The sequence below is a fragment of the Miniopterus natalensis genome, chromosome 15, assembly GCF_054644295.1.
Source record: "Miniopterus natalensis isolate mMinNat1 chromosome 15, mMinNat1.hap1, whole genome shotgun sequence".
NCBI lineage: Eukaryota > Metazoa > Chordata > Mammalia > Chiroptera > Miniopteridae > Miniopterus > Miniopterus natalensis.
The window spans coordinates 51,425,825-51,453,413 of NC_142095.1; the positions used below are offsets into that span (position 1 = coordinate 51,425,825).

Below are 27,589 nucleotides of genomic sequence, written 5' to 3' on the forward strand. Positions count from 1 at the left end.
ATAAAGCAGAAGGTGGGTACCTAATAAATTGCCATTTCCTAAATTTTTCCATGGTCTTTAAAAAACCCACCAACACAAACACAAAGAAATCCTTCTCTGGGTTACTAAGATTTATTGCTTAAATCACTCATCTGTTGATTAGCCACCCATCTCCTTCTAGGCTTATCTTTATTTGCTTGGAATTTTTATTGGTATTTAATGTATATGTTAATGTCTTGTTCCACCTGATTAGACTATGGATTTTATAAATGCAGGGAGAAAGATATTCAGGATATTATTTTGTATCTTCTAGCCAAACATGGTGCGATAAACATAAGATACACTACCTTTTTATGTTAATTTTCTTTGGTAAAAGAACCATGGCCAAGGACAACTGCTTTTTGAGTGACTCACTCAGTGTCCAACCTCCATTTCATTAATGGGCTAACTGACTAGTCTTGTAACTGCCAATGATGCCAAAATTTTTAATATGTAAGATACAGTCAATTAAATGGTTAGAAAGAAACTCTGCAGGTGTGATGATACCTACAAGTTAATTTATCACTCCAGGAAATGCAAAACAATGTCTTAAATTGTGGTAATTTTTTTGATAGATAATTTAGAAAACAATGAGGGATGATCCCTCAGTTTTGTCACTATAAAGTAAGTGTAGAAGGTTCTGGAAGGCTAATCTTACCATATCTACCATTCACTAATCCAGGGGTCAATATACTTTTTTTGTAAAGAACCAGACAATAAGTACTTTAGGCTTTGTGAGACACACATTTTCTGTTGCAACAACTCACCTGTGCTGTCACAGGAAGAAAGCAGCTACAGATAATAATAAACAAGTGGTGCGGCTGTGTTGCAATAAAACCTTGAGAGGAGGCAACAAGGTGGCGCGTAACAGCTGCACCCGCCGCCTCCCGCAACCGCATCAAAATGACAACTAAAATGCAGAACCACCATCATCAGAGCCTCCTGAGATCTGGCTGAACAGAAGCCCCGCCACCAGGGAGCTGAAGCAGCACGGAGACCGGGAGGAGGGGCGGAGGCGCGGGCGGATCGCGGCTGGATCCTGGAGACGCGGCCGGGGCCCATCCCCGGTGCCGAGGGGTAAACCCGGGAGGGAATCTCGGTGGCGGAGGAAGAGACGTCCCCACAGCTTCAGGCTGTGAAACCAGCGGGGACTGTCGCTGAGGGTCTCGGAGGCCGTGGGAGCCCCAGCAGCTCCTCTTAAAGGGCCCGGCACGGACTCACTCGGAGGCTCCCTCAGAGCCCAGCGCCGGGTGGCAGCCGGAAAGGACCCGGGACACTCGGGGAGGGACTAACCTGCCTGAGATCCCGGCGAGAGGCGGAGGGCGGCTTCCTCCCGGACAGAAGGGCTGGCGGAGGCCATTGCTCCTTGGTGAGTCCTCCCCGCACAGCCGGCAGGCAGGCGCCATGTTTGAATCGCCAGCACCTGACTCACAACCAAAGTCCCAGGTCCTTTCAGGCTGCTGCCCGGCGCTGGGCTCAGAGGGAACTTCCGAGTGAGTCCCTGCGCGGGCCCTTTAAGAGGAAAGCCTGGGCCCGGCCGGGCGTGGCTCCGCGGTTGAGCCTCGACCTAGGATCCAGGCGATGGGGTTCGATTCCCGGTCAGGGCACATGCCCGGGTTGCGGGCTCGATCAATGACTCTCTCATCATTGATGTTTCTCTCTCTCTCTCCTTTCCTCTCTTTGAAATCAATAAAGATATATATAAAAAACAAAGAAAAAAAAAAAAAAGAGGAAAGCCTGGGGCTCCCGCAGCCTCCACGACCCTCAGCCTCTGCCCCGTGATTCCCGGAGGCCCCACTCCTCCCCACCTGCAACTCATCTGGGCCATTTCCAGGGGCTTTTCTGTGCAAGTGGCCTCTCGATCCTCATGCTTAGGACTTTCCTAAAATGTCTCAAACAAGCAGCAGGAGGCCCCACAGGGCTTGGTGAGTGGCCCCAGGCATGACACTAGCGGCAGCCTGCATTGGTTCATAGCTTGGCCTCTCCTGGACACCTCCAAGCCCAGCACAAGTACCAGCAAACTACGATTTGCTGTGTAGCTCATGCTGGGTGGCCCTGGGCAAGGCACTGGCAGAGGCTGACTTGGCACCTCCCCAGAGGCTCCAGAGACAGTGCACCTGGTGGTCAGAATCGACCACACTGGATTACAACCCCACCACATCCACGAGTGACATACTCAAGGGGCGCACTCGGTGAACACCAAAGCCCCACTGAAGTAAGTCCTGCTCCATAGGAGTGTCTCCAGCACAGCAGCTCTCTGGCTGTAGTTGCAGCTGGTCCTCACAGCCAATTGGCCTGGGGGATCAATTCCACCCAGTGATGCCAACAGCGACCAAGGCTCAACTTCAACAGGTCAGAGCACACAGCCCACACAGGGGAGCACCTAGAAGGCCTAGCTCAGGTGACTGGGGAGGCTGAGCCACTGGACCCTACAGGACACCTACTACACAAAGCCACTCTACCAATTCCAGGAGACACAGCAGCTCTACCTAATACATAGAAACAAACACCTGGAAGCAGCCAAAATGTGGAGGCAAAGAAACATGTCATAAAGGAAAGAACAGAAGAAATCTCTAGAAGAGGAACTAAATGAAATAGAACCAAGCAAGCTAACAGATACAGAGTTCAGAATTTTGTTTATAAGGATGCTCAAGCATATTAGTAAGAGTATTACAAAAACAACTGAGAAAATAGATGACATAATAAAGCACCAATTTGAAATGAAGGCTACACGAACTAAAATGAAGAATAATTTACAGGGAATCAACAGTAGAGTAGTGGATGCTGAGAATCAAATCAGCAATTTGGAACATGAGGAAACAACAAACACCCAACCAGAAGAACAAAAACAAAAAAGAATCCAGAAATATGAATATAGTATAAGGAGCTTTTGGGACAACTTCAAGTGGCCCAACATTCATATTATTGGGATACCAGAAAGAGAAGAAAGAGAGCAAGAAATTGAAAACCTATTTGAAAAAATAATTATAGAAAACTCCCCCTACCTTGGGAAAGAAACAGACTTACAAGTCCAGGAAGCACAGAGGGTCCCAAACAAGAGGAACCCAAAGAGGCCCACAGCAAGACACATCATAATTAAAATGTCAAAGGTTAAAGACAAAGAGAATCTTAAAAGCAGCAAGAGAAAAGCAGTTAGTTACCTACAAGGGAGCACTCATATGACTGTCGCCTGATTTCTCAACAAAAACCTTACAGGCCAGAAGGGAGCAGCAAAAAATATTCACAGTGATGAAAAACAAGGAAATACAACCAAGATTGCTCTACCCAGCTAAGCTATCATTTAGAACTGAAGGTCAGATAAAGAGCTTCACAGATAAGAAAAAGCTAAAGGAGTTCATCACCACCAGACCAGCACTACAGGAAATGTTGAAGGGTCTTCTTTAAGAAGAAGCTAATGAACAAAAGAATCTGATGAACTAAATAGATCCAGAGACACTGACGCAGAGGAAAGAGGGAAGGGGGTTGGAGGGTGGGAAGAGATTAACCAAAGAAGTTATATGCATATATGCATAACCCATGGTCACAGTCAATAACGGGGTGAAGGCCTGGGGAGGGGGTGGGAGCGAAGTGGAAGGGGTCAGTTGGGGGGAAAAATGGGACACCTGTAATACTCTCAACAATACAGATAAATTAAAATAAATAAATAAATAATTTTAAAATAAAATAAAAATAAAACTTTCATTAAAAAAATAGGTGGCAGCCCTGGCCAGGTGGCTCAGCTGACTGGAGCCTCATCCCATACACCAAAAGGTTGCAGGTTTGATCTCCAGTTGGGGCGCATATGGGAGGCAATTAATCGATGTTTCTCAAGTTGATATTTCTTTCTCTCTCTCTCTCCCTCACCCCCCCTCCCTTCCCCTCTCTCTCTAAAAATCAATAGAAACACATCTTTGGGTGAAGATTAAAAAAAAAAAAATAGGCAGCAGATTTGGCCTTCTCCCTCTGGCTTAGTTCACCAATTCCGGGTATAGTCTGCAGGCTTCACACAGTGCTTTGTACCTAGAACCTACCCAATGAAGGTACTGAATAAATGGCTGAGACAAGTTTAAAATTATTTCCAGAATGCAATCTTGACAACTGTAACTGTGAATCACTATTACAGAATATAATCTTGACAATTATAAATGTGAATAGCACATACTCGGCTTATGCATGATGCTTTCCCCTCTTAAAAGATGTTAATGACACAGTAAGCCTCTACATAAATGCACATGCATACACATATAATACACAGCACAAACTTTGTGTTTCTAAGACAGGTCCAAAATTGATGAGATAATCAGAAGATCATAATAAAATGCATGTCGTAAAGCCATTTTCACTTAGTCCTTTTGGATGCTGAATTCCTATTGAGTTGAAATGGAAATATCACGAGTAGGAGGGAAAATGAGGCAGGGTGAGCAATATCATCGTGGAATTATGTATCACACACATTAGGGCCAAAAACAGTCAGGAAAGAATGAGCATTATGTCAGCTGCTCCCGTCTTTAACCTTGGAAAAGGCTGTTGGTTCATAGAGAGGGTAACGAGTCAATACAAGAGGCTATGAAAATGAAGCTACTTCTTACTATGCAACCTTGAAAAATTAATACTTCATAATTATAATAATAAAAGGCCACTTTGCCTTACTTTAGGATGTTATATATTATTTTATTAAATTTTCCAAAACTCTTTCTTTCTTTGGCTCTGAGAGGCACGGCTCTGCTGTTGAAAAGCAAAAGACATTTTACGCACAATTTTCCTTCTACTAGAAAGAGGTATATTGTGCCCTTCAGTGAACATCAAATTGATATTATCATCTCTTAGTTTATATCTCACTACTTAACCTTCAGATGAAAAGTTATTGGATTTGAATGACTAAGAAGACACCATGTCAGCTTCCCTTCAATGTGGAGAGAGGGCAGCTGGGGAGGAGAGAAAAGACACAGAGATAAAAACAGGGATTTCGGATCAGCTGGCACTTCCCTCTTTCAAAGAGAGACTGTGATACTGACAATTACTTACGGTTGTGTGGATGGTGAATTGTGTAATAAATGGTCTACTTTCAGAAACTTTGCTAAAGATGAATCTGTGTCAGGAAGTTAATTTTATTTTGGATCTAGTCTAAAAGGAGCAGTCTTTTATAGGTATAATAGCGTTAACTCAAGGAGAACCTCAGGGTTACAACTTAGATCCTGGGAAGTATAGCTGCAGAAGGAGGGAGAGAACAGAGCTCCTCCCCTCTACTCGCCTCCAGTGTCTCAACTTAAACACACACGCAAGGCCTTGACGCCCCAGGCCGTCTAATCTATACCTTGCAAATGAGCTTACAATAGCTCCAAATGTTTAATAATTACACATTGTATTTTCCAACAAAAGAAACATAACATGCACCCCCTTCACTTTAAAAGACAAATTCATTCTAAGAAGCTATGTCAATATGGAACAAAGACTTTATCAAAGATCTAACATCTTAGTTTTATTCTCTAAAAGAGATAAGTTCATTCCATGATCAACAGGAACACCAGCAGTTTATCAGCACTGTCCATGTGACTTTTGGAAGATACACTCATTAGTAACTGGCAAAGGCTAAACGGAAAATACTTGATAATTTTAATCTGAATAAACATATACAATCAACATAGGGCTTTAGTGAATATAAGAGGGGGTCTTTTTTTTAAACAGCCTTTTATTTTTTAAAGGGACTTTCCAAAATAAGTCCATCCTTTATTTACACATGATGCCTGTGCTTCCTTTCTCGTCTCACAATCATCCCTGCTCATGACAAGTGAGGAAGGGGCTTGGGCTCTTCTCCCAAGAAGGCTCCTCTCTCTTGGTTTCCTGGTGCCACTGGATGGGAGGCCTTTGGATGGGAATCCTGAATCATCCTTCCTAACTCCCACTCCTTGATGCTTTCACTTCTAATTAGAAAGGCCCTGCCGATTTTCCAGCACTCATTCTTGACCCAGCCCTTCCTTTCTCTTTCTGTTTCATTCATTCACAAAGCATCTGCCCAAGAACTGCCCTGTGCCAGGTACTGTGCTCTGTGTCCAGGAATACCACAGAGTGAGAAAGGCCCACCCCTGCCCTTATGGGGCTTACAGTTGATCAAGGGATTCAACTGTAATCGGAGAAATGCAGGAAGCAAGGATTGTCAACAACAGGGTGCCCTGAACTAAATGAGGTGAGGGTCAGTGCCCTGTTACTAAATTCTGGACCAACTGCAGTATCTTGTCACTACTATTAACCTCTCAGGGATCTCTTTCCTTCCAGGCTAGGCCAGGTCCAAGTGTACTGAAGGTCCTTGTAATTAACCTTCAGTACACTTCCTCCTGTAAGGCCTTTCTTCTCTGCTTTGAAACTTGCCCTGGCTTAGACACTCAAACCTCCCTCAAGCTGAGCCCATTTACCTCCTAACCACCTGCCCGCCTCTTCCACAGTTACTCTTCAGGTTCTAGCCAAAGAACCCCCCAATTACTCTCCCACGCTTTCCCAAACCTCACACACCACTTTGGTCCCACATTCCCCTACACACCGGCATGCGCAACATTATCAGTTAAGTGAAAGAACATGCAAACAAAGGAATAAATGAACTTCAAGAAATCTAAAGCTAGGAAACCAAGTTATCCATGGTTTCCAGTGCAGCACATTTACTAGCTCACTTGGGACAAAGCAGAGACCTGGTCACAATGTGAAACTCCCTTGACCACATTTCCTTGTGAGAGAGGATAAGAAAAACTGTGGTTGTATTTCTCTGAACCAAATCAAACAGTATTTAGCAAAGGGTCTCTGGAATGTTACAAGTAACACTTCACAATTACAATAGGTTTGAGTTCAAAGACCAAGTGATGAAAAGAAACTTGCTAATACGGGGTTCAGCTCTCTGTATAAACTTCCTTTCTGTGGCCCCACCTACCATTTGCATTTATAATACTATTCTACTTTGTCATAAAAGCAGTCACCTTGTAACCCTTTTTATCAAGTATTCTATGCACTACCTAAAAGTACATCGGACTCCATCAGGGAGCTACAGGTTTGCATTATACAAACATACCAATTCTGCCTGCTCAGCACCAGCGGTCAATAAAAGCAAGCACTTGCAAAACAGCAAATGGGTTCCTTGCCTTCAGAGGACAGACAGAACCCTGCCAGTTTTGCAAAGCAAACTCTTTGTAATCACCAAAGCTAATCTGTCAACAAATTACCATTAAAGTCATACCTCCTAAAAGTTCAATAAGAGATTTCCGATTAGACAAGAGATAGTGAGTATATTTTTATTACTATTATTAGCGCACAGGTCAGGGCTAAAATTACCTTGTCAAAGTATGGATGCACAATCCCCTCCTGCTGAAACGTGGCATCTGCGTTTCTGTTGCCATGCTCTCTTACCTTGTGCACATGGTTCTCTTTATTGTTTCCCATGTCATCTTACTTCTCAATGCAGAGATTAATGACACAAAACTGTATGGTAATCAAAACTTGAAAGAATTCATAGAAGGCTCACATCACATGTTACATAAGTCTGGGCTGGGAGGCGGGTCTAGCGACCAGGGTAGGGAACTAAGTCTAGCAGTCAGGGTGAAATACGCCTTTTCCAGAAATAGCCACAAAAGGAATTGAAAAAAGTGGAAATTCATTATTGTTGTGGCTGCGTTTTCATTATTTGCCAGAATTATCTGAATTCCTGTCTCAGTTTTGTTTCAATTTGTATTTTCACTAACATTTTGTGGCACTGATTCCTATGGGAGAGTTTTGACCATATTTTTTATGATATTCTAACCCTGTCTCCAAAAAGAGTAGATCTTAGCAGAGGTTCCTTTAAAACTATAGCTTGGGCCCGGCCAGGCGTGGCTCAGCGACTGAGCATCAGCCTGGGATCCAGGAGACCGCAGTTTGATTCCCAGTCAGGGCACATGCCGGGGTTGCGGGCTCGATCCCCAGGAGGGGGCGTGCAGGAGGCAGCCGATCAATCTCTCTCTCTCATCATTGATGTTTCTCTCTCTCTCCCTCTTCCTTCCTCTCTCTGAAATCAATACAAGTATATTTAAAAAACAAAAGAAAAACGAAAACCCAGAACCTATAGCTTGGGTTTTCTCCTACCTGTGGAGGAAGGTTCTAGCCCCTATCACAGTGCCTGCCTCACGAGGGCACCCAATGAACATTACTGTCTTCTACACTCCCTTCCAGAAGCTTCCCTTTTTGGATACAGACATGCTGGCCATGCTTTCCCTTCCAATGGCATCAAGAGTCCCTCCTTTGAGACACCATCCCTGGTACCTGCAGTGAAAAGGCCACTCACTTGAGGGCCTCCCTAACAAAGGCCATAGCAACCTTTCTTGAAGGAAAAAAGAATGGTAGGCTTGACTGGCCACTGCCCCGTCTACGCACCTATGGATCCACACCTAATCACTTGGGCCTCCTGGATACAGTGAGAAACAGGCAAAGAATGGCCAGCGGAAGTTTGGTACAAAATTCCCATGGGAGTATGGGTAAGAATGAGAAGGGCTGGCTCCTTTCATATGGGTTTAGTGCCCATCCAAACATGACAGCTATTTCTTCCAGGCATTGTTTTCTACAGAGGCAGTTAATGTTGAAAATGTTGGCAAAACAACCTCCCTCTTCTCTGCTCAATATCAACTAGTACTTTCAGTAACAAAAACTAAATGAAGAAATTATTCTGCCATTTTGAAAATGGAGAATTTTTAATTTTTGTGTACTGAGTTATGCTAAAACATTGACACTTCAGTCATTATAATTCTGTTTCTAATGTCCAGAGAACCCCAGGATATATACTCTTGATTCTCCTGGCCTGTTCTGACAGTATATTCTCTATATCCCATTTGAACAAACAGAACCAGGCTCTTAAGTCCTGTCACACATGTCCGGTTTCTCTGAGCTTCTTTCATCCTGTGTAATGACTAATCCTTTACCTCCTCCATAACTCACTGGCAAAATTCAACCCAATGAGTCCCTCTCCTTCCCAATGAGTCCCTCTCCTTCCCAATGAGTTCCCCTCCTTCCCAATGAGTCCCTCTCCTTCCCAATGAGTCCCTCTCCTTCCCAATGGGTCCCCCTCCTTCCTGTTCATGATTTTTCAGAACCTATTCTTTCTACCTTTCTTTACCTCCTTAATAGTCATTCAACATTTTGTCTCTTTCTTTTACATTAACATAAAACATGGATCACTATCTTTTGGGCTAAAACGTCCAACACCTTAAAACAAATATCAAACAAGCTATATGAAGTAAACATGTCAATTATCCACACTCTCTAAATAGTACATGTTCAAATTCCATATATAGTTTCTTTATTTTATTTCTTTCTTACAGACTATCTCCAAACAGCCCTCCCTCACATAAAATGACAGCCACACCTCAAAACCAGGGACCAAAGCTCTCCCCATACTAATTTGCCGACAATGAAACTGCCAGGTGGGACCAAAAAAATCAGAAAAACCCATCATTAAATAGAATGTTGTTAAGAAATAGCTCTTTTACTTAACAGCTATTCATTTTTATTGAATAAACATTTCCCAGTATGCATTCTGTTAACTGACCTGACAGCATATGCTGTATATGGAAAACTTCTAAACATTATGCTCTATGTAATATGCTTATCTGAAAAAGCTCTCATCTGCAGCAATATGGAAATAAAATTCTGCTTTCTAAAATTCAAGACTTTTAAAATGCATTAATCCACACAGTTTATGAAATTGCTTTGGACATTTTAAAATCCTTTCTTTAAGAAGAAAACGTTAGCAATTGGTAATAGTATTTGTTGCTGCGTTTCATCGTGGACAAGCGCACATCCATGCAGAACTTCCACAGGCCTAGAAACAGGGCAGACATAATAGGGAGTAAAGAGCAGCTATGGTATTGGGCAAGGAATCACTCAGTGGCTAAAAGAAAATGTTCAGAAACTCTATCAAATTACATTATTAGAGAACTATTGTTATAATAGTTTTATGGTCCAGATATAAGTAGAGCTGAAACATTACAGAGACAATACATTTAGTTGGAGGAAAGAAGACAGTCTGTGAGTGTGTTGGCGGCTCCTCCAGCTAATGGCAGACTTCTCTTTGGCTTCTGAGTGATGATGGCATCTCCCAGACCAGAGTCACCAGCTCCACTGCCCGGAGGACACCACCAGGCTAGGCTGCTGGGTGGGAACTAAGGCCAACTGGAGGGCTACAGACTCCCTGACTTAAGGAGCAATTCTTTTCCCAACAGCTGTTGCCCTTGTGAAAATGTCGGTTCAGGTGTGAAGATCTGATTTTTTTTTTAAACTATATCTTTATTGATTTCAGAGAGAGGAAGGGAGAGGGAGAGAGATAGAGGTATCAACGATGAGAGAGTCACTGATCAGCTGCCTCCTGCAGGCCCCCACCAGGATCGAGCCCACAACTTGGGCATGTTCATGCTCAACCGCTGAGCCACGCAGGCTGGACAGATCTGATTTTTTTAAGAGAAGACGGAAAGGCCAGATTTCCCCCATTTTCTAGGTTGTCAACTATGTAATTTTTTAAACAACAAACAATTCTGTTTGGACACGATTTAGTCATCTTCCAGACCAAGCCTGGCAGAGGAATCAGTCCTCCACACGAATCTCTGTGGACACTCCCCATTCTGAAGGGCAATCGCCATCACCTGTAACTGCCTTCGATACTATGGACCAAATACAAAAAGGCTTGAATTTACTTGTTTTAAATCCCGGCACTAGGTAGGAACTCTGCCTACACCGTGATGGTTGTAGAGGTGCACTGGGGAGCCCTGCACCGCTCAGGGCACAGACGCCGTAGTTAACTCCTTTCCACACCGAGGTTCGTAAGCCTGATCTTTTTGTTCCACGGGCTTCTAACATATTTTACAGGCCTAATTCTCTTCCACTGTCCTGCGTTAATCAAAGCTGTAACCCCGTTGCCTTTGCACTACAGAGCCAGAATGTGCCCCTGGCGAGGAATGGGGGAAAAGTCAACAGGAATTAAATTTCAGAGCAACTGTTTACTCAACTGCGGCTGCAGTTATTGAAATTTTACCCGCGGTTTTGTGTGACTACCGCAGTAATGAATTCAGCATGGCTGTGATTTTCTCACTGCTGGGATTCTCACTTCAAGTAAAAACCTGCAGAATAAAAGGAATGAAAACCACCCCAGTCCATCACCCTGACACTCGGACTTCTCCAAAATGTTTAATTGTTGCAGTTTTCAGTCTGGAAGAAAACTTTGATAACTCTAGTCCTGTGAAACTATGAATTCTGCAGTTTTTTCTTATTTCACCTACAGATTTTCTTTTTCCCCAACAACCGGTTAAAAGCCTCATCGTGCACTTAGGGGAGTCCAACAGCTGTCAGTATTTTATTTTAAAAGACCAAACAAGCCTGCCAGCCACAATATGTGAGGTTATAGCCACAGTGATAGACGCAACTGCTTTCTTTCGTCCTTAAACGTATCAATGGCAAATAGAAACAAAACAGTTATAAAAATATTAAAAAAGAGTTTTGAAGCAGAGTCAAAAGGTATTGACCTTTATTTGACATATTTTCCAAAGCCGTCACAACCCAAATAAAAAGGGGAGATATGAATAACTAACTTTCCTATTGACACTTTTTAAGGAAGGTGTTGTTAAAATGCACTTTCAAACTTTTTTCTGTGAGGTTAATTTCTCATTGCTGTTATGAGGGTGTGTGTGTGTGCGCGCATGGTATATAAGTAAAGTTTCTGGCTGACTACTTTGAGATAGTGAATGATTTTAAGATCTTCAAACAAAATTCAGAAGTTAATTTTCCACTTATTTAATTAATGTAGTCTAAACATTAATTACTTGGGGTTCATACCACATTGGTCAATAGCCCCACCCCAACTACTCCATGAAGAAGCAGTTGATCTTGGCCTCTGTATGGTAAGGGCATAGAAAATGGCACTCCAAAATACCAACCATTTATTCTCAAAAGAAACCATAAACATCTGTGAGCAACACATAAACAAATACATGTACAAATATGTGGGTACCCTTCTACCACAGACTGGTAGCTTTGGCTAACAAGCTTATTGTTTAGAACTTGGCCATTTGAACTAACATAAATGCATATAGCCTCTCCACAGAAAACCCAGCTGATGTAATGCCCGAGGTGCAGGCACATGTGGGCTGGGCTGCTGATAAGAGAGACTGAGTCACTGAGACCAGGTCCTTGGGTTATGATTTTACCTTGTTTCTGAGTTTCCCTTTCTCTCTGATAGGTTCTATGGTGTCCTGTGAGTTCCACCAATTTCTAATAGACCAGTAATTGATGATTCTTTATATTTTCAAGAATTTTTAGGAAGGACGAAATAAAATATGGCTACATCCCCAATATAAGAAGGGGTTCCCTTTGCTTCTCTGACAGATTCCAGGGGAACGTCTGAGAGGAGGTTTGCCACTCTCTCCCCTCACCCCCCGACAAATTCTGTTTCTTTCAGAAAGGCCCAAAGATACATCATTCTTTTTTCACCTTTTTTCTAAGTGGCACCGTAACTATGTATTATACAATTGAATCAAGGACTAATATGGAACAAAAACCACCCAATATTATTTAAAAAGCTAATACTATATCCTGATTCTAAGAAAGGCTGGAAAACAATGCCTGTCTTCAGGCAAATGCTGTTTACTCATTTGAATTTCCATCAACACTTTGGTCACACAACACCCTTTTCTGGGTCACCATTTGGAAATGTTTTACCTGTCACTCACAGGTGCCCACTTAAATGCCTACAAAAGACTATAGCAGGAATGAGTGTATCCCAATTTATGTGCATTTCAGGGAGCCACCAAACAGAGATAATAAAAAACATTAATAGCATTTAGCCACATGCCAACAGCCATATGTATACCAGAAACATACGTAGATGGCCCACACCCCTAAATTCCTGCAGGTAGTAGGCAGCAATTTCTTACACTGATGCCTGTGTATTGCTTTTTGCCTGTTATTTACCCAATTCTGCCTGTATTTCTATTTGTTTCTACTCTAATTCACCTAATTTTTTCTCTCTTATAAGCCCTTATTTTCTTTTATCTCTCATCCCTTATTTTAATTTCTTCTTCATAACACTTCATAAAATCAGTTAGCCATTTCTTTTTAACTGAACCATGGTGCACCACTTTTCCAAAGGTTCGTTTTATTCCAAATAGTTAAACTTTATGCTGACACATTTGGGGCTGGGAGTGCCCAAGGGTCCTCTCAATCTCACCCTCAACAAGCACACCCCAGTGGGGGTTTCCAAGACTCTGAGCTCCCAAGGGCTTGAGAATTCATTTCTTAAGTAAACCACTGGGACCCTAGCACACTGGTGGCTTAAAAGATGCTGCTTACAGTCGCAGTCAGGTGAGCATGAAACATTCACAGTGGTCAGAGGCAAACGAAGCGGAGGAGCTGGCACCCACTGCCCTCCGCGGCCGGACGCCCAGCCCAGTACCTGCTGCTGCTGCACGTGGGCCAGGTCGGCCGGCCCCGCGTCCAGGGCCGGCGCCTCCCCGTTGGCGCGCCCTTCCCGGAGGCCGCCGCACTCTAGCAAGTGGTTGCCGCCGCTCGACCCGTTCTGGACGGCTGAGCCATTACTTCTTGTCTCGGGCCCAGATTCTTGCATCATGACTCAAAAACCTGCAGCAGGATTTTCAGGGGGCGTGGGGGGAAAGAAAAAAGGAAAAAAGCAGCTGTTAAAACAGTTGTTGTGCACAAGAAGGGTCCTGCTGTAAATGTTGCCAAAAATCTGTAAACAGTTGTCATTTTCTTTCACTGCACTTATCCCTCAGCAGTGTTCAGTCCCCTAGTTTTTGAGTATGGAACTGTCAGTCCAAATTCAAATTCTAGTAGTACTATTTCAAATCTTTTTCCCTTTAGAAAAAGTGAACATTTTCAGTTGAACCTAGAATCGATGGTTGAATTTCTGTGGTCATACCTGGGTAATCTGCTCAAAAACCATGTCCTTCTCTATAGCACAGGAGGCGTAACATGAAGTTCTGGTGTGCGGGCTCTGAGGAGCGACGCGACCCTCGCAGGGAAACCCTCTCCAGCTGGCGTCTTCAAGGGGATGACACAGTACCAGGGGGCCCCCGAGGCAATTCGCACTGAAAACCCTCACGGTCAAAAACCAAAGTGCATTTTAAGCTACATATTCCTGGGAATCACTCAGACACTAAAACTCTTCAGAACTGGCCATTCCACTAAGATAGGCCATTTTAGAGAGGAAAAAAAGTCCCCACTTTTCAAAAGCGAAATAAACTCAGACTTTGATCTTTGTCTTCTAGTTAAAATTGTCCCGAGAAATCCCACTCCATGCCGCATGTTTCTTATGCTGGATTCCCAGCCTCTAGTCTGGTTTAAGGCCTAAAAGGCTTGGGGCTTCTATTCCTTCTGGAGAAAACCTAGCCTAGGCAGTCTGAAGAAGAGCTCTGAATGGAAAGTACTAAACAGCTAACGAAATGCATTCATACAGAGAGAGAGAGAGGGAGAGACAGAGGTGAGGAGGTGAGCAGCTAGGGAGTATTACCTGCGTAAATACATTTCACATTCCACCTTGCTGCTCTCTAGCTACAAACCGCTAGCCAATGCAGCTCTCGGTAAAGGTGTCCAATGCTGACAATAGACAGATAATACTTGCTAATGTCCACTGTCACCCTCTGCTGATCATCAGTGTTGTGCCAGGCCCTACCGCGGGTGATTACAGATATCCTCCCATTTAGTTCTAATAACAATTTCTACCCGCATTTGCAGATGAGAAAACTGAGCTCCAGGAAAGTTGTTCTGATTTGCGCCCCCCCCCCCCCCCCGCCCCCCAGCACAAACCACAGCTGGGAGCGGTGGGGTTGGGACTGGAGCGAGTCCCGTCTCATGTCAGTTCCTAAGCACAGGTTTTCTTAAAGCTGAGGTGCGGTGGGGGCTAGCGAATGAAATGGCGGGGTCACACTCCACGCTCACAGGGCAGAGCTTCAGAAAGGCAAAGCAGCCGAAGGAAGCGGACAACTCAAACACGAAAGCCGAGGAATGCCTGAATAATTAAAACTGTGATGTGAAACACCAATCACAGACACAAGGTCGACTGAAACGGAGACGCGTACAGCCAGTGCTTCAGATTTCTCCCCCACACATAAAATATGTGACAGCAGGAAAATGTAAACACAGGGAAATCTTAGAGGAGGTTGCCTTCTTGCTCAAAATTGGTTTAACTCTTTTCTATAGACTTGCGCAAAAAACAAATGGAAGAATTGAAAGCAGGAGAAACTTACATCTTTCATTTTCTTTCAGTGAGTGCACAGTATGATCCAACTTGAGTACAAACTTAAGCCCAGAAGACATGTTTTTTAAAGTTAATGCAATTCAGAAAGGGATTAAGAATGGCATTTTTTGTTAACAGGTGGGAAACAAGCTCAGAAGCAACAGCTGATTCACTCTCTTCCCTTTAGATCAGACTTTCCAGTAATTATAGGCCTTTAAAAGTACTGTTGCAGAGTACAGAATCTATCAAAAAACAACACAGCTTTTTCTGAGATATGAGAACCAAGCAATGCAAGTACCCTGTTCATTACCAAAAAAGGAAATCAACTTGTGAAATCTAGGGATTTCCTTCCCCATGTTTCAGGTTCTGACCCACAAACCTGCCTGTTTGGTACAGAAGGGAAAGACAGAGCTTAGGTCTTTAAGGCAGAGGGTGGTTGTCTTAGAGTAATTAGCAAGGAAAGCCACTGAACTAGTAGGACATGGAATGATCATGCTTAAAGAAAAAACAAAAATATTACTTTATATATATATATTTACCTCCTGGAAAGCCTATTCATATCAGGGACTGGATCCCCAAAAGACAAAAACACTGCCTACACATAAAATCTATCCCTGCCCTCAGAACGGGGTGCATGTAGCCAAACATCCAGTCCTTGTGAAGCTGGGCTGCTTCCTAACCCTGTGACTGTCGGGACTCCAGACATGCAAACAGGGGTCTGAGAAGCCAGCCCTGCTGTGTCCTGGTCTGACACTGTCCTGTGGGTGCAGGAAGAACAGTCTCCACTCCACAACCTGATGAGAAGGCTCTGCTCCATGCAGTTCCAGAGAAGACTGCCAAGTCCTCTGGTACGAGTTAGCAGGCATCAGGCCAGGCAGCTTGTCTTGCGAATCGGGTTTGTGAGAGTGCAGGCTTTGGGACCAAAATTGCATAAAGGATTATTTTGGTCTGAGGATGTCCTTAATTAGTCAAGTGCTAACAGTAGCATGTAGGTTGGAAGATTTAAAATTTCCCATAATCTCCCACACCAATCAGGAGGAAAAAGCTTTTTGAAAAGCACATGTGAAAAATTAGGAGTGCCAACGTCTAAGAATATTTCTAGCAATACTTGGGTAGGCAATATTTCTTTCTATGGAATGTTCCAAGCCATTTAATAAGCCTTTATATCTGTATCATGCTTCACAAACTACAAAGCCCTCTGATGTACTTTTCAAACCCACAGCAAGCCGGTGAGAGAACAAAGGCAGATGATGTGACCCCCAATTTGCAGATAAGACAACTAAACCTCAGTGGGTTTCGGCACAGATGCAGCCATAATATTCCCTATTTCAGACTGAACATGTCCATTCAGTAAATGACAATTTCCAATTTGCAAAAGTCCTGTGCAAAGTCCAATTAGTAAACCAATGAATAGAAAACTAAGTAATTCCTGAAAAGACAACAATGAAGGTGACAGGTGGACTAAGAAAAGCATCTAAAACGCAGAGATGAGTGTCAGTGTTCTTTAGCAAACTGTATTTGTCCTTTCCTATTGAGTTTTACAATTTCAGAGTCATCTGAAAGCCAGTCACTGTGTGCGAGAGGCATGTGCGTCCTCTAACCTCGGGCACTGCGCCCTCCTTTCCCAGAGGAGCACCTCCTCGCACCCGGCCCGCGTAACCCGGCCGGGCCTCCCTATACGCAAACAGAGCAAGAAAGGGTGTGCGCCCATCGGAGGGCCTGGACGGGGAGACGTGGCACCTGGGGGGCAAGGCAGCCGCACCACCGAGGCCTTTCTCCAGAAACAAAGCCCCGCCTCCCGCAGGCTGCCCGGGGGTCCCCGAGAGAGGCCGCCCGCTGGCATCACGCAGGACCCTCCAGTACAGATGCTGCACTGCACTGGGCTGAGCGCGCGGACGCCGTCACCCCCAGGGCTCACGCGAGGGGCGCACGGGAGGCAGAGAGCTCGAGGAAGCCGAGGGGCCACTTCCCTCTTGCTTGGAAACGTTAGATAGAGCTTCTGATTTCAAAAGATGGGTGTGTGTGCTGCAGGGACTTACGGAAAGGGGCAAGAGCTGAGGTTAGCTTACCTATTATCGTTGCCACAGAGCTGCTCTCTGGGAGTATTCTGGAAAATTCATAATGTCCAGACCAATGTATTTATAGTAAATTAAAGCACTGCTTTATTATTATGATTATTTCCTTGGTTACAGTGTTGATGCTGAAAATTTAGGGAAAATAAAGCCCTTGTTATCATGCTTGTGAAGGATTTTAAGCTAACAAAAAGTTCAGTCTTGATTCCAGGGCAGTTAATTAAGGTTGACCAAGTCAGGCAGAAGTAAATTAACTTGGCTGATCAATTATTTATATGAAGCAGAATAAATGCCCTTAAAGAACTTGGTCTGTTCATGAAAGGATGTGTAAATTAAACTAAACATACTTTTATAAAATATATTTCCACTTCTATGGAGAGAAAAGAGAAGTTAACTGCAGAAATCACTTTTAGGAAAACCGTTAGAGTGATTACCAGGCCACCCTACATGGAAAAGGAAAAATCCTCATTGTTCAAGGAAAGAAGGGAAACGGGAGCGATTTTTAAGAGATAACAGAAGCTCCTGGGGGGAAAAAAGACAGAAGGAAAGGGGGGGGGGGGAGGCCAGAGGAAGAGTGACTCCAGGATAGAGGGACTGTGTGAATTGCTGTCTCGAACAGGCAGCTTTCCTTCCTCATCAGTTACACTGCATGTAGCATTTACAGGCCGGACAACAATGAGGATGGGCCCTGGGCCAGCTCCAGTTCTAAAAGAAGTACCCTTTAAATTACTCATGTTGCATCATGAAGATTCAAATCCTTATGATCCTGTTCACGCGGGTCAGAAAATACAAAGGAAAACTGGTCTATATCAAGATACAAAGCACACATTTACTCCTGGGCCTCATCAGGTAGATGAACTGGTTCCCTTTAAATGTGCAAAACTATACCTGGCAACACCGGCAATGGTCTCAAAGGAGTTTTAAGGAGCACGTGCAGCCAAGGAACCGCCCCACCCAACTCGGGCACACTGCAGGGCAGCCTGGGACACTAAGCCGCCCACTCCTGCCCACTCCTGCCCACTCCTGGGCGTCACCCCTTGAAAACGACAGGGCCTCAAGCAGCAGCAAGCACTCAGGGGAGGGCAGGGCCTGCAGGGTGCCCAGAGCCAGGGCCGCTGCTCCGCAGGCAGCTGAGCTCTTCAGGGGGAGGAAGGGGCAGGCCCGAGGGACCACACCGGCCCCAAGATGCGCCATCACCCTCTACAGACGGTTGTTTCGGAGTTCAGAGTGCACTCTATGGGAAGGGGGGCAAATCAAGAGAAACGGGGCAACAGCGGCGGATTATTTTCTCACCTGAGATCAGTTCCCCAAATTGTGGATGAGCCTTTCAGACACCACCATCTGCTTATCGCTGCCTGAACTTCAGGGAAAGACCACCCAGGAGCCAAGTTGAGGAGAGAAGTCAGTGTGCTGACTGCGTTAGGAAGGCACCATCTTCCAAAGCCAAATTTTCATAATTACAACAGAAAGGCGTAAATATTCTAATGCATGGCAGTTCAAAAAGTAATCAAGGGAATGAGCCGGAGGGCTATTTTAATGTATGCAGAGCTGGTGACCCACAGTAAATGGGAGGTAAGCGACAATGAATGCAAGGCACTGCACACACACCAAGCCCTGGTCTGATGAGGGACGGCTAAAATTAACACCCAATTAATTTCCGAATTGACAAACAAATGAAACCCATAAATCTACTTTCTCATTAATTTTCTTGTGGTATAATTTAAAGCAGTAATATGAGGACAAAAACTGAGCATTATCCATCATAAATATCAAAAAGATAGCACCGTAACCCCATAAATTATGCATATTACCTGTTGTTAAAAATGATTTATGTATTATCAACTTTATCGCCACTGTAGAGGTCTAGATCTATCTTTAAAAATCTGGAATTTCATTTAGCACTAAGGAAAAAAAGTTCAGGAGCAATGAAATTGTCAAAGCATGGTAAAAAAAACAGTGGCCACCTTTTTAGCCATGCAGGACGTCAGGGCAAAACCGGCATCTCCCCAGAACTTAGGTTAGCAGAGGTTGAGAGGATGATGGAGGTGATGGGTGGGGCGTCCCTGGGTGGAGCAATGAATCAGAAGCAGGAGTGCTCCCCGCTCCGGAGAGAGCGCTGGCCCCTGCCTCCTGAAGGAGCCTCTCAGCTCTCCCGCCTTCAAGAGAAAGCAGGACCAGGGGCTAGGGCTGGAAGGAACTGGGGGGCCCGGGCGCGGCGGGGGAGGCCACGGCCACGGACTCGGGGCAGCCAGGGAGCCTCCGTCGGTGAGAAGTTTGGAGGAAAATTATGTTCATTGTTAATGATGTAATATGGTCACTCTTGCACCTTTATAGTTCAAAGAAGGGGGGAAATAGGAACTAGTTTGTACTTATCAATTAAACCGTTAGTACTTTATACTTATCAATTAAACGGAGGAAACATCCAGACTGAAATTATTCCCTCTCCACCTCCGTTTAGTAAGAATTTAAAAAAATATTCCTTTACCTAAAACTTTACTTTCAGGCACACCCTGCACGTAATAGTAATTTAATATGTACTTGCTGAATTTTTAACTAAGTGATTAAATGAGAGGAAAATCCAAATCTAACCTCCCAATCACAGGAGTTCAAGGGCTTGTACCAGCCACGACTTCTTATGTTTCTACTTTTAAAACACTCTGTTTCCTGTACTCCTTTGGGATGACTGCTGTTTTGGAGCAAACTCAGAAGACACCTCAAGCCATGAAGACATTTTATTAAGTCTTAATAGAAGTAGGATTGTCCTAGTCATTGAAAATTTAAAGATAACCAACCAACGAAAAACTCCATCAAAACCCACGGTGAACATTTAATATACATGCAGACAATTCGGATGAACTGAAAATGGTCAAGAATAGCACATTTAATTTCCCCTGTAACTCATGACTCAGAACAGAGTTAGAGGAACAGGGTGGTAATAAAATAATGTTCCTAACAAAGAGGTGGCTTCTCCTCTCACCAGGCTTTTCAATGTGAAGACAGGAGACATCTCCAAAGAAGGCACTTCCCAGCGCTGCGCAGGGAAATGGGGTGTCTCATCCTCACAACCCGACTTCATCAAACTTGCCTGGGCACGGAATCTTTATACGACATCAATGAGTGCAGATAACAAGCATCCCACACTCATAAAAGTTACAGATGTCTAATTTATATTTTTAGAATTTCGGCTACTGTTAGCCTGTTTTCCGTCTCTCCCAGTAGACAAGGGTTTAAGTGCTATAACCGTAGCAACTGTGGGCAAGCTATGAAAGCTAGAAAGAAGCCGCCGTAGGAAACAGAAGTACAAAGGAGAATGCATCCCCACTCCCTGGCATATGAATCCAGAGAAGCTCAAATAATCAAACAGACACCAAAAAGGAGCTTTGCCAACCCAGTACTAGGCTGTTTGCTTTGCCATAAGGAAGCCTCTGAAGCTGAGGGTGGGACAGGGCCAGGTGTTCTGGGGTGCTGAATTTAAATGCATTTTTATGGGACAAAATAAATTTGAAGTTTGAAAACTAACAAAGCCTGCTGAACTTTAATGATTTGAACATTCAAACAGTTGAACTCTCATGAACAGCCTGGTGGAATAAAGTGGCCAACAACCAGTTCAGAACACATATTCTTTCACTTCCATATTTTATATAATTCACACACATGGGGCCAGGTTCCCACCACCAGTGAATGCCTGGCGAGCCCCATGACACATCCCGCGTCGCTCCCACTCCCCCCACTCCTTCTCCAGCCCCTACCAGCTCTAGTGGCCAAAGTGGCCTGTGTGTCCCCATCACGGAGGCTTAGCACACACAGGCCCTTACAAGGCCGCTGCCCAGGTTTCTCCACTGTGTGAAAGGAGCAAATATTTAGCTTTATCCTTCAAACACTCCAACGTGCACATATGCAGCCCCCTGAAGTTGCTCTTGCAGATAGCTGCTCTTAGCAGGCTTTTTCTGACATAAAAGGCCACACTTTGTTGAAGGTCAGGGCCCCCCAACCTCCACCCTCACCCCAGTTTCTGCTGTATCATGGTAATTTACAGCAAATGCCAGCACATCCTGCCTAGTATTTAAACACAATGCAAATTCAGAAACAGCAACAAACAATAATTACAAAAACAATAAACAAAGATGATGTGAGCTGTGTACTCTGCTGTTTGCAAAATGTGACAAAGGACAGGCTAATGTCCTGTCTTACCTAATGTGGCACCCAGCGTCCAAGGGACAAGAGTCACACAGGGTGCTGAATAAAGAGACACAATTTCTGCTTTACTTAACTAGAAATAATATTGTGTATAAACTCATGTAAAATGAGTCAAGTACAAGTAACAGATAAGGAAAAAAAAACAGTAGCTTTTAAAAATATATGTGTATGAATTATTTGATTTCCTCCCAGTTACGACGTCCCTGTGTATATGACACAGGATTTATTCAGAACACAACAAACTAAAAGTTAATCTTCCCTTTGCAAACTTGACAAAGTCCACGTATCACATAGGATCCCACGCAGCCCACACAACACACATTGCACACACAATACAAAACCCGAGGACTGTACCTGTCAAAGGTGGCTGCCTTGTTCATAGCACTAGCCTTTTCCTCCCAGAACTTCTAAGTCCTGTTTGCTCCACAAAGAGTTTTCTAGCCATCTGATGTTCTATTACTGAGCTAGTGGCCTTTCAGGAGAGCTCTCTCCCTTCTGAAAAAAGCAAACAACTGCATAGATATCATTACACTAAGGAAATCTCTTAGAAAAACCAAACAACTTGCTAATCTCTCAGCCCCTTCATCCAAGCAAAAGATAAGAAAAGCAAACCTAAGTCTGTTTCAACCACATTCCAGGGACAAGTTCCCCTTTTTCTTTCTTTATCAAAATTCTAGCATAAGTTTTTTGTGTGTTTTTTTCCGTGTGTGTTTTTTTCAAACAGACCTTGCAGGATAAACTGCTGCTCACACCCGCAAACAAAGCAGTGTTTGTTTAATAAGGATTGCTGCCATGGGTACAGTAAACAAGGGGCCCACATTTATGTTTATGAACAAACACAGCATCTTACAAGAGTAATTTAACATTAACCAGGTGGAATAATCAACAGATTTCATAGGTGACACCAGGGGCAGGACTAATGTAAACAGAGCTGGGAGGAGAAAGGGCCACTCTTCGGAATCAAGGTCGAGGTAAATGCATTACGGGGTAAACAGCTGCAAAGAAAGCAAGATAAACAAACAGTCATTCTTCTGACATTTAGAGGCAGAAAGGTTGTGTGTTACATAGATCAGCTGCTGACCACCATGAAATCAGACCAGTTGGAGACCAGGCCTGCTTGTTTGCACAATGCCATGTTTGCTTATAAACAACAGTTCGCTGTTACCAGCCTCGCATTACTCACCATCATAGAAGCCGGAGCAAATTAAGTGAGATCCGGTTAACTCTTTACTGGTGACATTACTTAGAAATAAAAAGCATGGCCCCCTATACGAAACAAGAGGTCACCCCCAAATGAGCTCAGTCTACACCTGGCTTGTAGATAAAAATAAAACATCCACATGGTTTATACTACTAAAGGCTGGGTTTGGTAACAGCTTTAAAAGGCTGTACTGTTTTCATGCTTGAGTAACAGTGCATTCATTTCCTAGGCTCATCTTTTATCAATGAAATATATGGGTCACACATGATTCAAACCTTGAATGTTTTATCTAGAAGAAAAGCCCTGATTTTCCTTTCTCCCCAAGATACCTCTAAGTGCCCTGGTCCGCAAACAAATAGATCTGTAGCATTCTCAACCACTCTGCAAAAATAAAACTGTATCAGGTTATAATTTTGGCCTTAAAAGATTGTATAAAATATTAATCAGTTGATGTTACATATAACCACTCGAGAGTTCATTCTGTCAGTCTGACGAAGGAATCTTAAGTTTTCGAAGCCAAGGTGAACAGTAAGCCCAACGGGCCCACTAACAGAAGTGTTACGGAGAAACGCTTTATTTTCAAAATTTCCCTTCCCGTGCGCTAACACGTAAAACAGCTTACTGTATAAGAAAGTTATAATATGCCTTATCGGAGATATTATGTTTAGGTATATAATTTGCAATTAAAGCATTAGTTTGAACCTAACATTATTAAACTACTTAATTTTGATATGTGTGAATAACATTCCTCAATGACTTAAAATTTAATAAGCAAAGCATATACTTGAAAAACAGTTTGGTAACTGATATTTGGTAATCTACATTTTACACTTATAATCGGTTAATTAATTTGTTAAAATTCTGCACTATGTCAGAGCAAGCACAGCAGAACACTCTCTGCTGGATATCCAAAGGAAAATTGGAAAATGAAGTTAAAATAAATAAAGGTACACCTCAGAAGATTGTGGCAATTGCATCAGTAACCATCAGATAGTTGGAATTTCCATCTCTGTCTAGAAAACATTTTAGCAGTCGCCCCACTTACCCTGGCCCACCCCCCAGCTGGACTATAAACCTCCTAATCTCCTCTGGCTGTTCTGGTTCCCACCTCCTGCTCCGATGATCTCATCTTTGTTTTGTAAACCTAAAGTCACAAAGAAAAAAGGGTGTTTTTTCTTTGTTTTTGTTTTGTTATGCTGTGGTTTGTTTCCTAAGTCACTCTCTGCTGATGGTCTCCTTTTCCCAAACCGGCCCACCCCAAAGCCTCAACAATGTCTGGAGAATGAATTTCTGCAGGGCACTAGCGCCCTTGCACAAGGGAGTTTCTCGGCTTGTGGACCGGTCACCACCTTATGGACACAGAGGGGGGACGCTGAGACTCCCTGTGCTGCCCTAGAAAGGCCCACGGGGCTCGAGCAGCTCTACTGCCCCGGAGCACAAGCCCAGCCTTGCTCAACTCGCGGTGACGCAAGCTGGCTGCTGGAACAACTAACAGAGACGGAGGCTTCCTCCAGCGCTCTGGGGTCGGAACGTTCTCAAGTTTCGTGCTCACTGCTGGAAGCTTGCAGGCGAGGTGGCTGTGAGGCAAAGCGAAGGAGGCGTCTTATCCACTGTCCCCGTGAAACGGAAGAGAGACAACGGGCAGCCAAAGCGGGACGAAGGCTGTGCCCTGCCACCCTCGCTCCCCATCGTCCCTGGCACATGCCGACTGCGCACGGTCCGCGCTTCTAACCTCCAGGAACTCTCCTGACCGTCGCTTTTTCTTTTCCTGAAGGCTGGATGAGCTAGGACCCGTAAAAGATCACAAACAGAGTTTACAATTCTAAGTGGTAATCCAAAGAGTTGTCACCATTTCCTTTAACAAAGGCCGATAACTGAGCGCTCGGCTTTTCAAGCCAAACCAAAACTAGGCACGGAATCCCTACGCTGCCAGGGCTCCGGCGTGCGCCCAGAGACCTCTGCGGACCGCACTCCGGGAGCTGGGCAGGAACACCGGCTGGGGCGGGAGACCTGGCCCGACGCACCTGCACTTTCACCTCGGGGGCCTGGTTTACTTACTTTGTTCCCCACAAACCCCACATTTTTAAAGCATTTTTTACTAAACACATAAAATAAAATAAATGGAAGAGAAAGAGAGTCCATTCATTAAGAAGTCTTTTATATTTTGTCTGGTAAACTGAAAGTCTCAAAGCGGCTCTGAGGAGACCCAGGCCAGAAAGGACCGCTTTACTCTTCACAGCTCTTCTCTGGGGTGACAGTCCTACGAGTGCTGAGCTCACGGAGCAGTCACACCGTCTGCGGGACACTGGAGCCGGTTTCCAAGCCTCAAGCATTCACTTCTCCTTCTACCTTCATTAGTTTTGCTTCTACATCTAGGCCTCCACCAACCCTTTTTTAAAATTTATTCACTTTTGACAAACATAAATCTATTTCAGAGGAAACTTTCTATCACTTGGTCACATGGGAAGCCAGTATGTATCCCTTTATAGAAAAGAAAAACTTTACAATAAATGTAATACAACCTAACCAATGTTATTAAATTCTAGCTGATCCCGCTCCCACAAAGGCCCTGAGCAGAGCCATGTTCTTTCTTTGTTAAATAATGAGCTTACAACTGGAAGAGAGAGATTAAAGACACACTAGTACCAAATGGAGACTTTCTCCTTTGCTTTATCAGAAGGATTAAAACAGACTGAAAACGGAATTGCTTCAACATCAAATCACAATAATGAGAACTGGTGAATGATTTATGAACCGTCTAAAGACCCTCTTCCAACACACGGGTGAGTGGTATAAGCTTGTGTGCCAGAGACTTCAGAGACCCCTGTGAACTATCTATCCTCGACTTTTAAGCGCGACACTCCTGACAATGCCACACATAAAGCACTTATAAAGAGCCTACTGTGTACACTTACACTGCTAGAGAAATAAACGACCAACTGCCTAGACTCTCTACGCCTGTTCCAAACTGAGTGGGGCTCCTGAATCATGGGTATCACCCTTACCAAAGACAACTTAAAAATCAAACTGGCAGCCGGGCCGGGCGTGGCTCAGCGGTTGAGCGTCGACCTAGGATCCAGGCGATCGGGGTTCGATTCCCGGTCAGGGCACATGCCCGGGTTGCGGGCTAGGTAGCCGATCAATGACTCTCTCATCATTGATGTTTCTATCTCTCTCTCTCCCTCTCCTTTCCTCTCTCTGAAATCGATAAAGATATATTAAAAAAAAAAAAAAAAATCAAACTGGCAGCTTCAATATAAGCCTCCCGCCTGGGCCTGCCTCTTCTTGAACCATCTTTTCTGCAACACAAGTTCAGAGTTTATTCTATACCAAGTAACTATTATATGATAAAAACTATAAGCATATCATTCAAATGTTTTATGGGTCAAAAAGATAGATGCTTTTATAGTCCAACCTTTTTTGTAATGGAGTGCCACTGATGACCCAGCATTAGCCTCATTCCCTGCTACTAATCACAGTTAAGAGCTCATTTCACCTTAAAATCTTAAGAAGTTGCTACAATGTAAATGGTGTCTACATAATAGGAAATGCCTCAAAGATTGTGTCATTTCACAAAATACAGTATTTTTTTCATGGGAACAGTGACCATGATGCTAAGGTATTATAAAATGGGAATATTATATATATATATGAATATATATGAGATGTAAGCGACCTTTTATATTTGTGGCTTCCCACATCTGTACACATTAATCACTTGCTTTGTGAAGCTTATCAATCCAAAAGCATTGGCTTGTAGTTTTAACAGATTAAAATCAATGTAAGAGTACCAAATAAAATATAAATATGAAAGGGGAAAAAACTAATGTAAAAAGACAAAAGATGTCAAAACACATCTGTGCTTGAAGAAAATTCTTTCAGGTATATTCCTCATTGCTCATCTGTAATTCCTGTGCTGTGTCTGCCCACATGAAGGGAACTAAGTCCAGCTCTTCAGTGAGGGACTTTAGGACAAAGTACAGGTGTCCGCCAGCTTACTTTCAGCATTTCAATAATACTGTCTAATGATGCCCTTTAACTTGTAAGTCCTCACTCCTTAAACCACCCTCATGGCCACTTAGTACGTCTGAGTACTATAAAGAAAGATTTTTTTTTCTAAGTACAGAGCTAAGATAAATCTTTTTTAAAGTGTTCCTTCAGTTTTTACAACCGTACAATTAAAACACAATATATACATGCCTCCTAATCTTGCACCCACACAAAACCGGAGATACCATGTGACATGGTGAAGACTAGGCTCCAGGCGGGCACAAAGATGACGGACAGATCTCGTGGGAACAGGTACGAACAACCGAGTCAGGAACCCAGACGCCATCTCAGCAGTCAGCTGGCTGAACTCAGGAACCGTGAGCTAGCCAGAGGCTGGAGACGAAGTACTGGGGGGGCTGGACATCGAACTGCTCAGGGAAAAGTAATCATAGCTCTAATCGAGGGGCCCCTTCGCACAGCTATGCTTCTCTGTGGGGTGGCAAATGGTCAGACAAGTACACAGACCTTGGACTCCTCCCCTGATAACTCTTACTACTAACTATTCCAACTTCTTTACTTCTTTCTCCAGGGCCAGGAGGAAGTACTGAGACAGGGAGGGTGTTTAGGATGAGACTGCCACAGACATGCCAACAGGAGGGCTAGAGCCTCGTTGAGGGCCAGAACTCTACAGTGGGTACCAACTGTAAGACCGGCGATGGCATCCTCCCCTTACACACGGGGTATTGTGCCACTGGATGGCTACAGAGTTGATGGTGGGACCTCCTGGTGTCTCGTGACTGGGTTCTCAACAGGACTCACTCATCAACTAAACACCCAAAGAAAATTTTGAAAGAGAATTTGTAC

At 43.9% G+C, this 27,589-nt stretch overlaps 1 protein-coding gene across 6 annotated transcripts in view; it reads right to left on the reverse strand.

Moving 5' to 3' along the window:
* The window catches only part of FOXP1 (forkhead box P1), a 538,679-nt gene that overhangs the window by 202,178 nt on the left and 308,912 nt on the right, over window positions 1-27,589 (reverse strand). For all 6 annotated transcript variants that reach the window (XM_087825127.1, XM_087825126.1, XM_087825122.1 and 3 more), the window contains one exon: window positions 13,466-13,650. In XM_087825127.1, coding sequence (XP_087681253.1) covers window positions 13,466-13,639 — 174 coding nt within the window. In that variant the 5' untranslated portion in view covers window positions 13,640-13,650. The remainder of the gene's footprint in view (window positions 1-13,465; window positions 13,651-27,589) is intronic.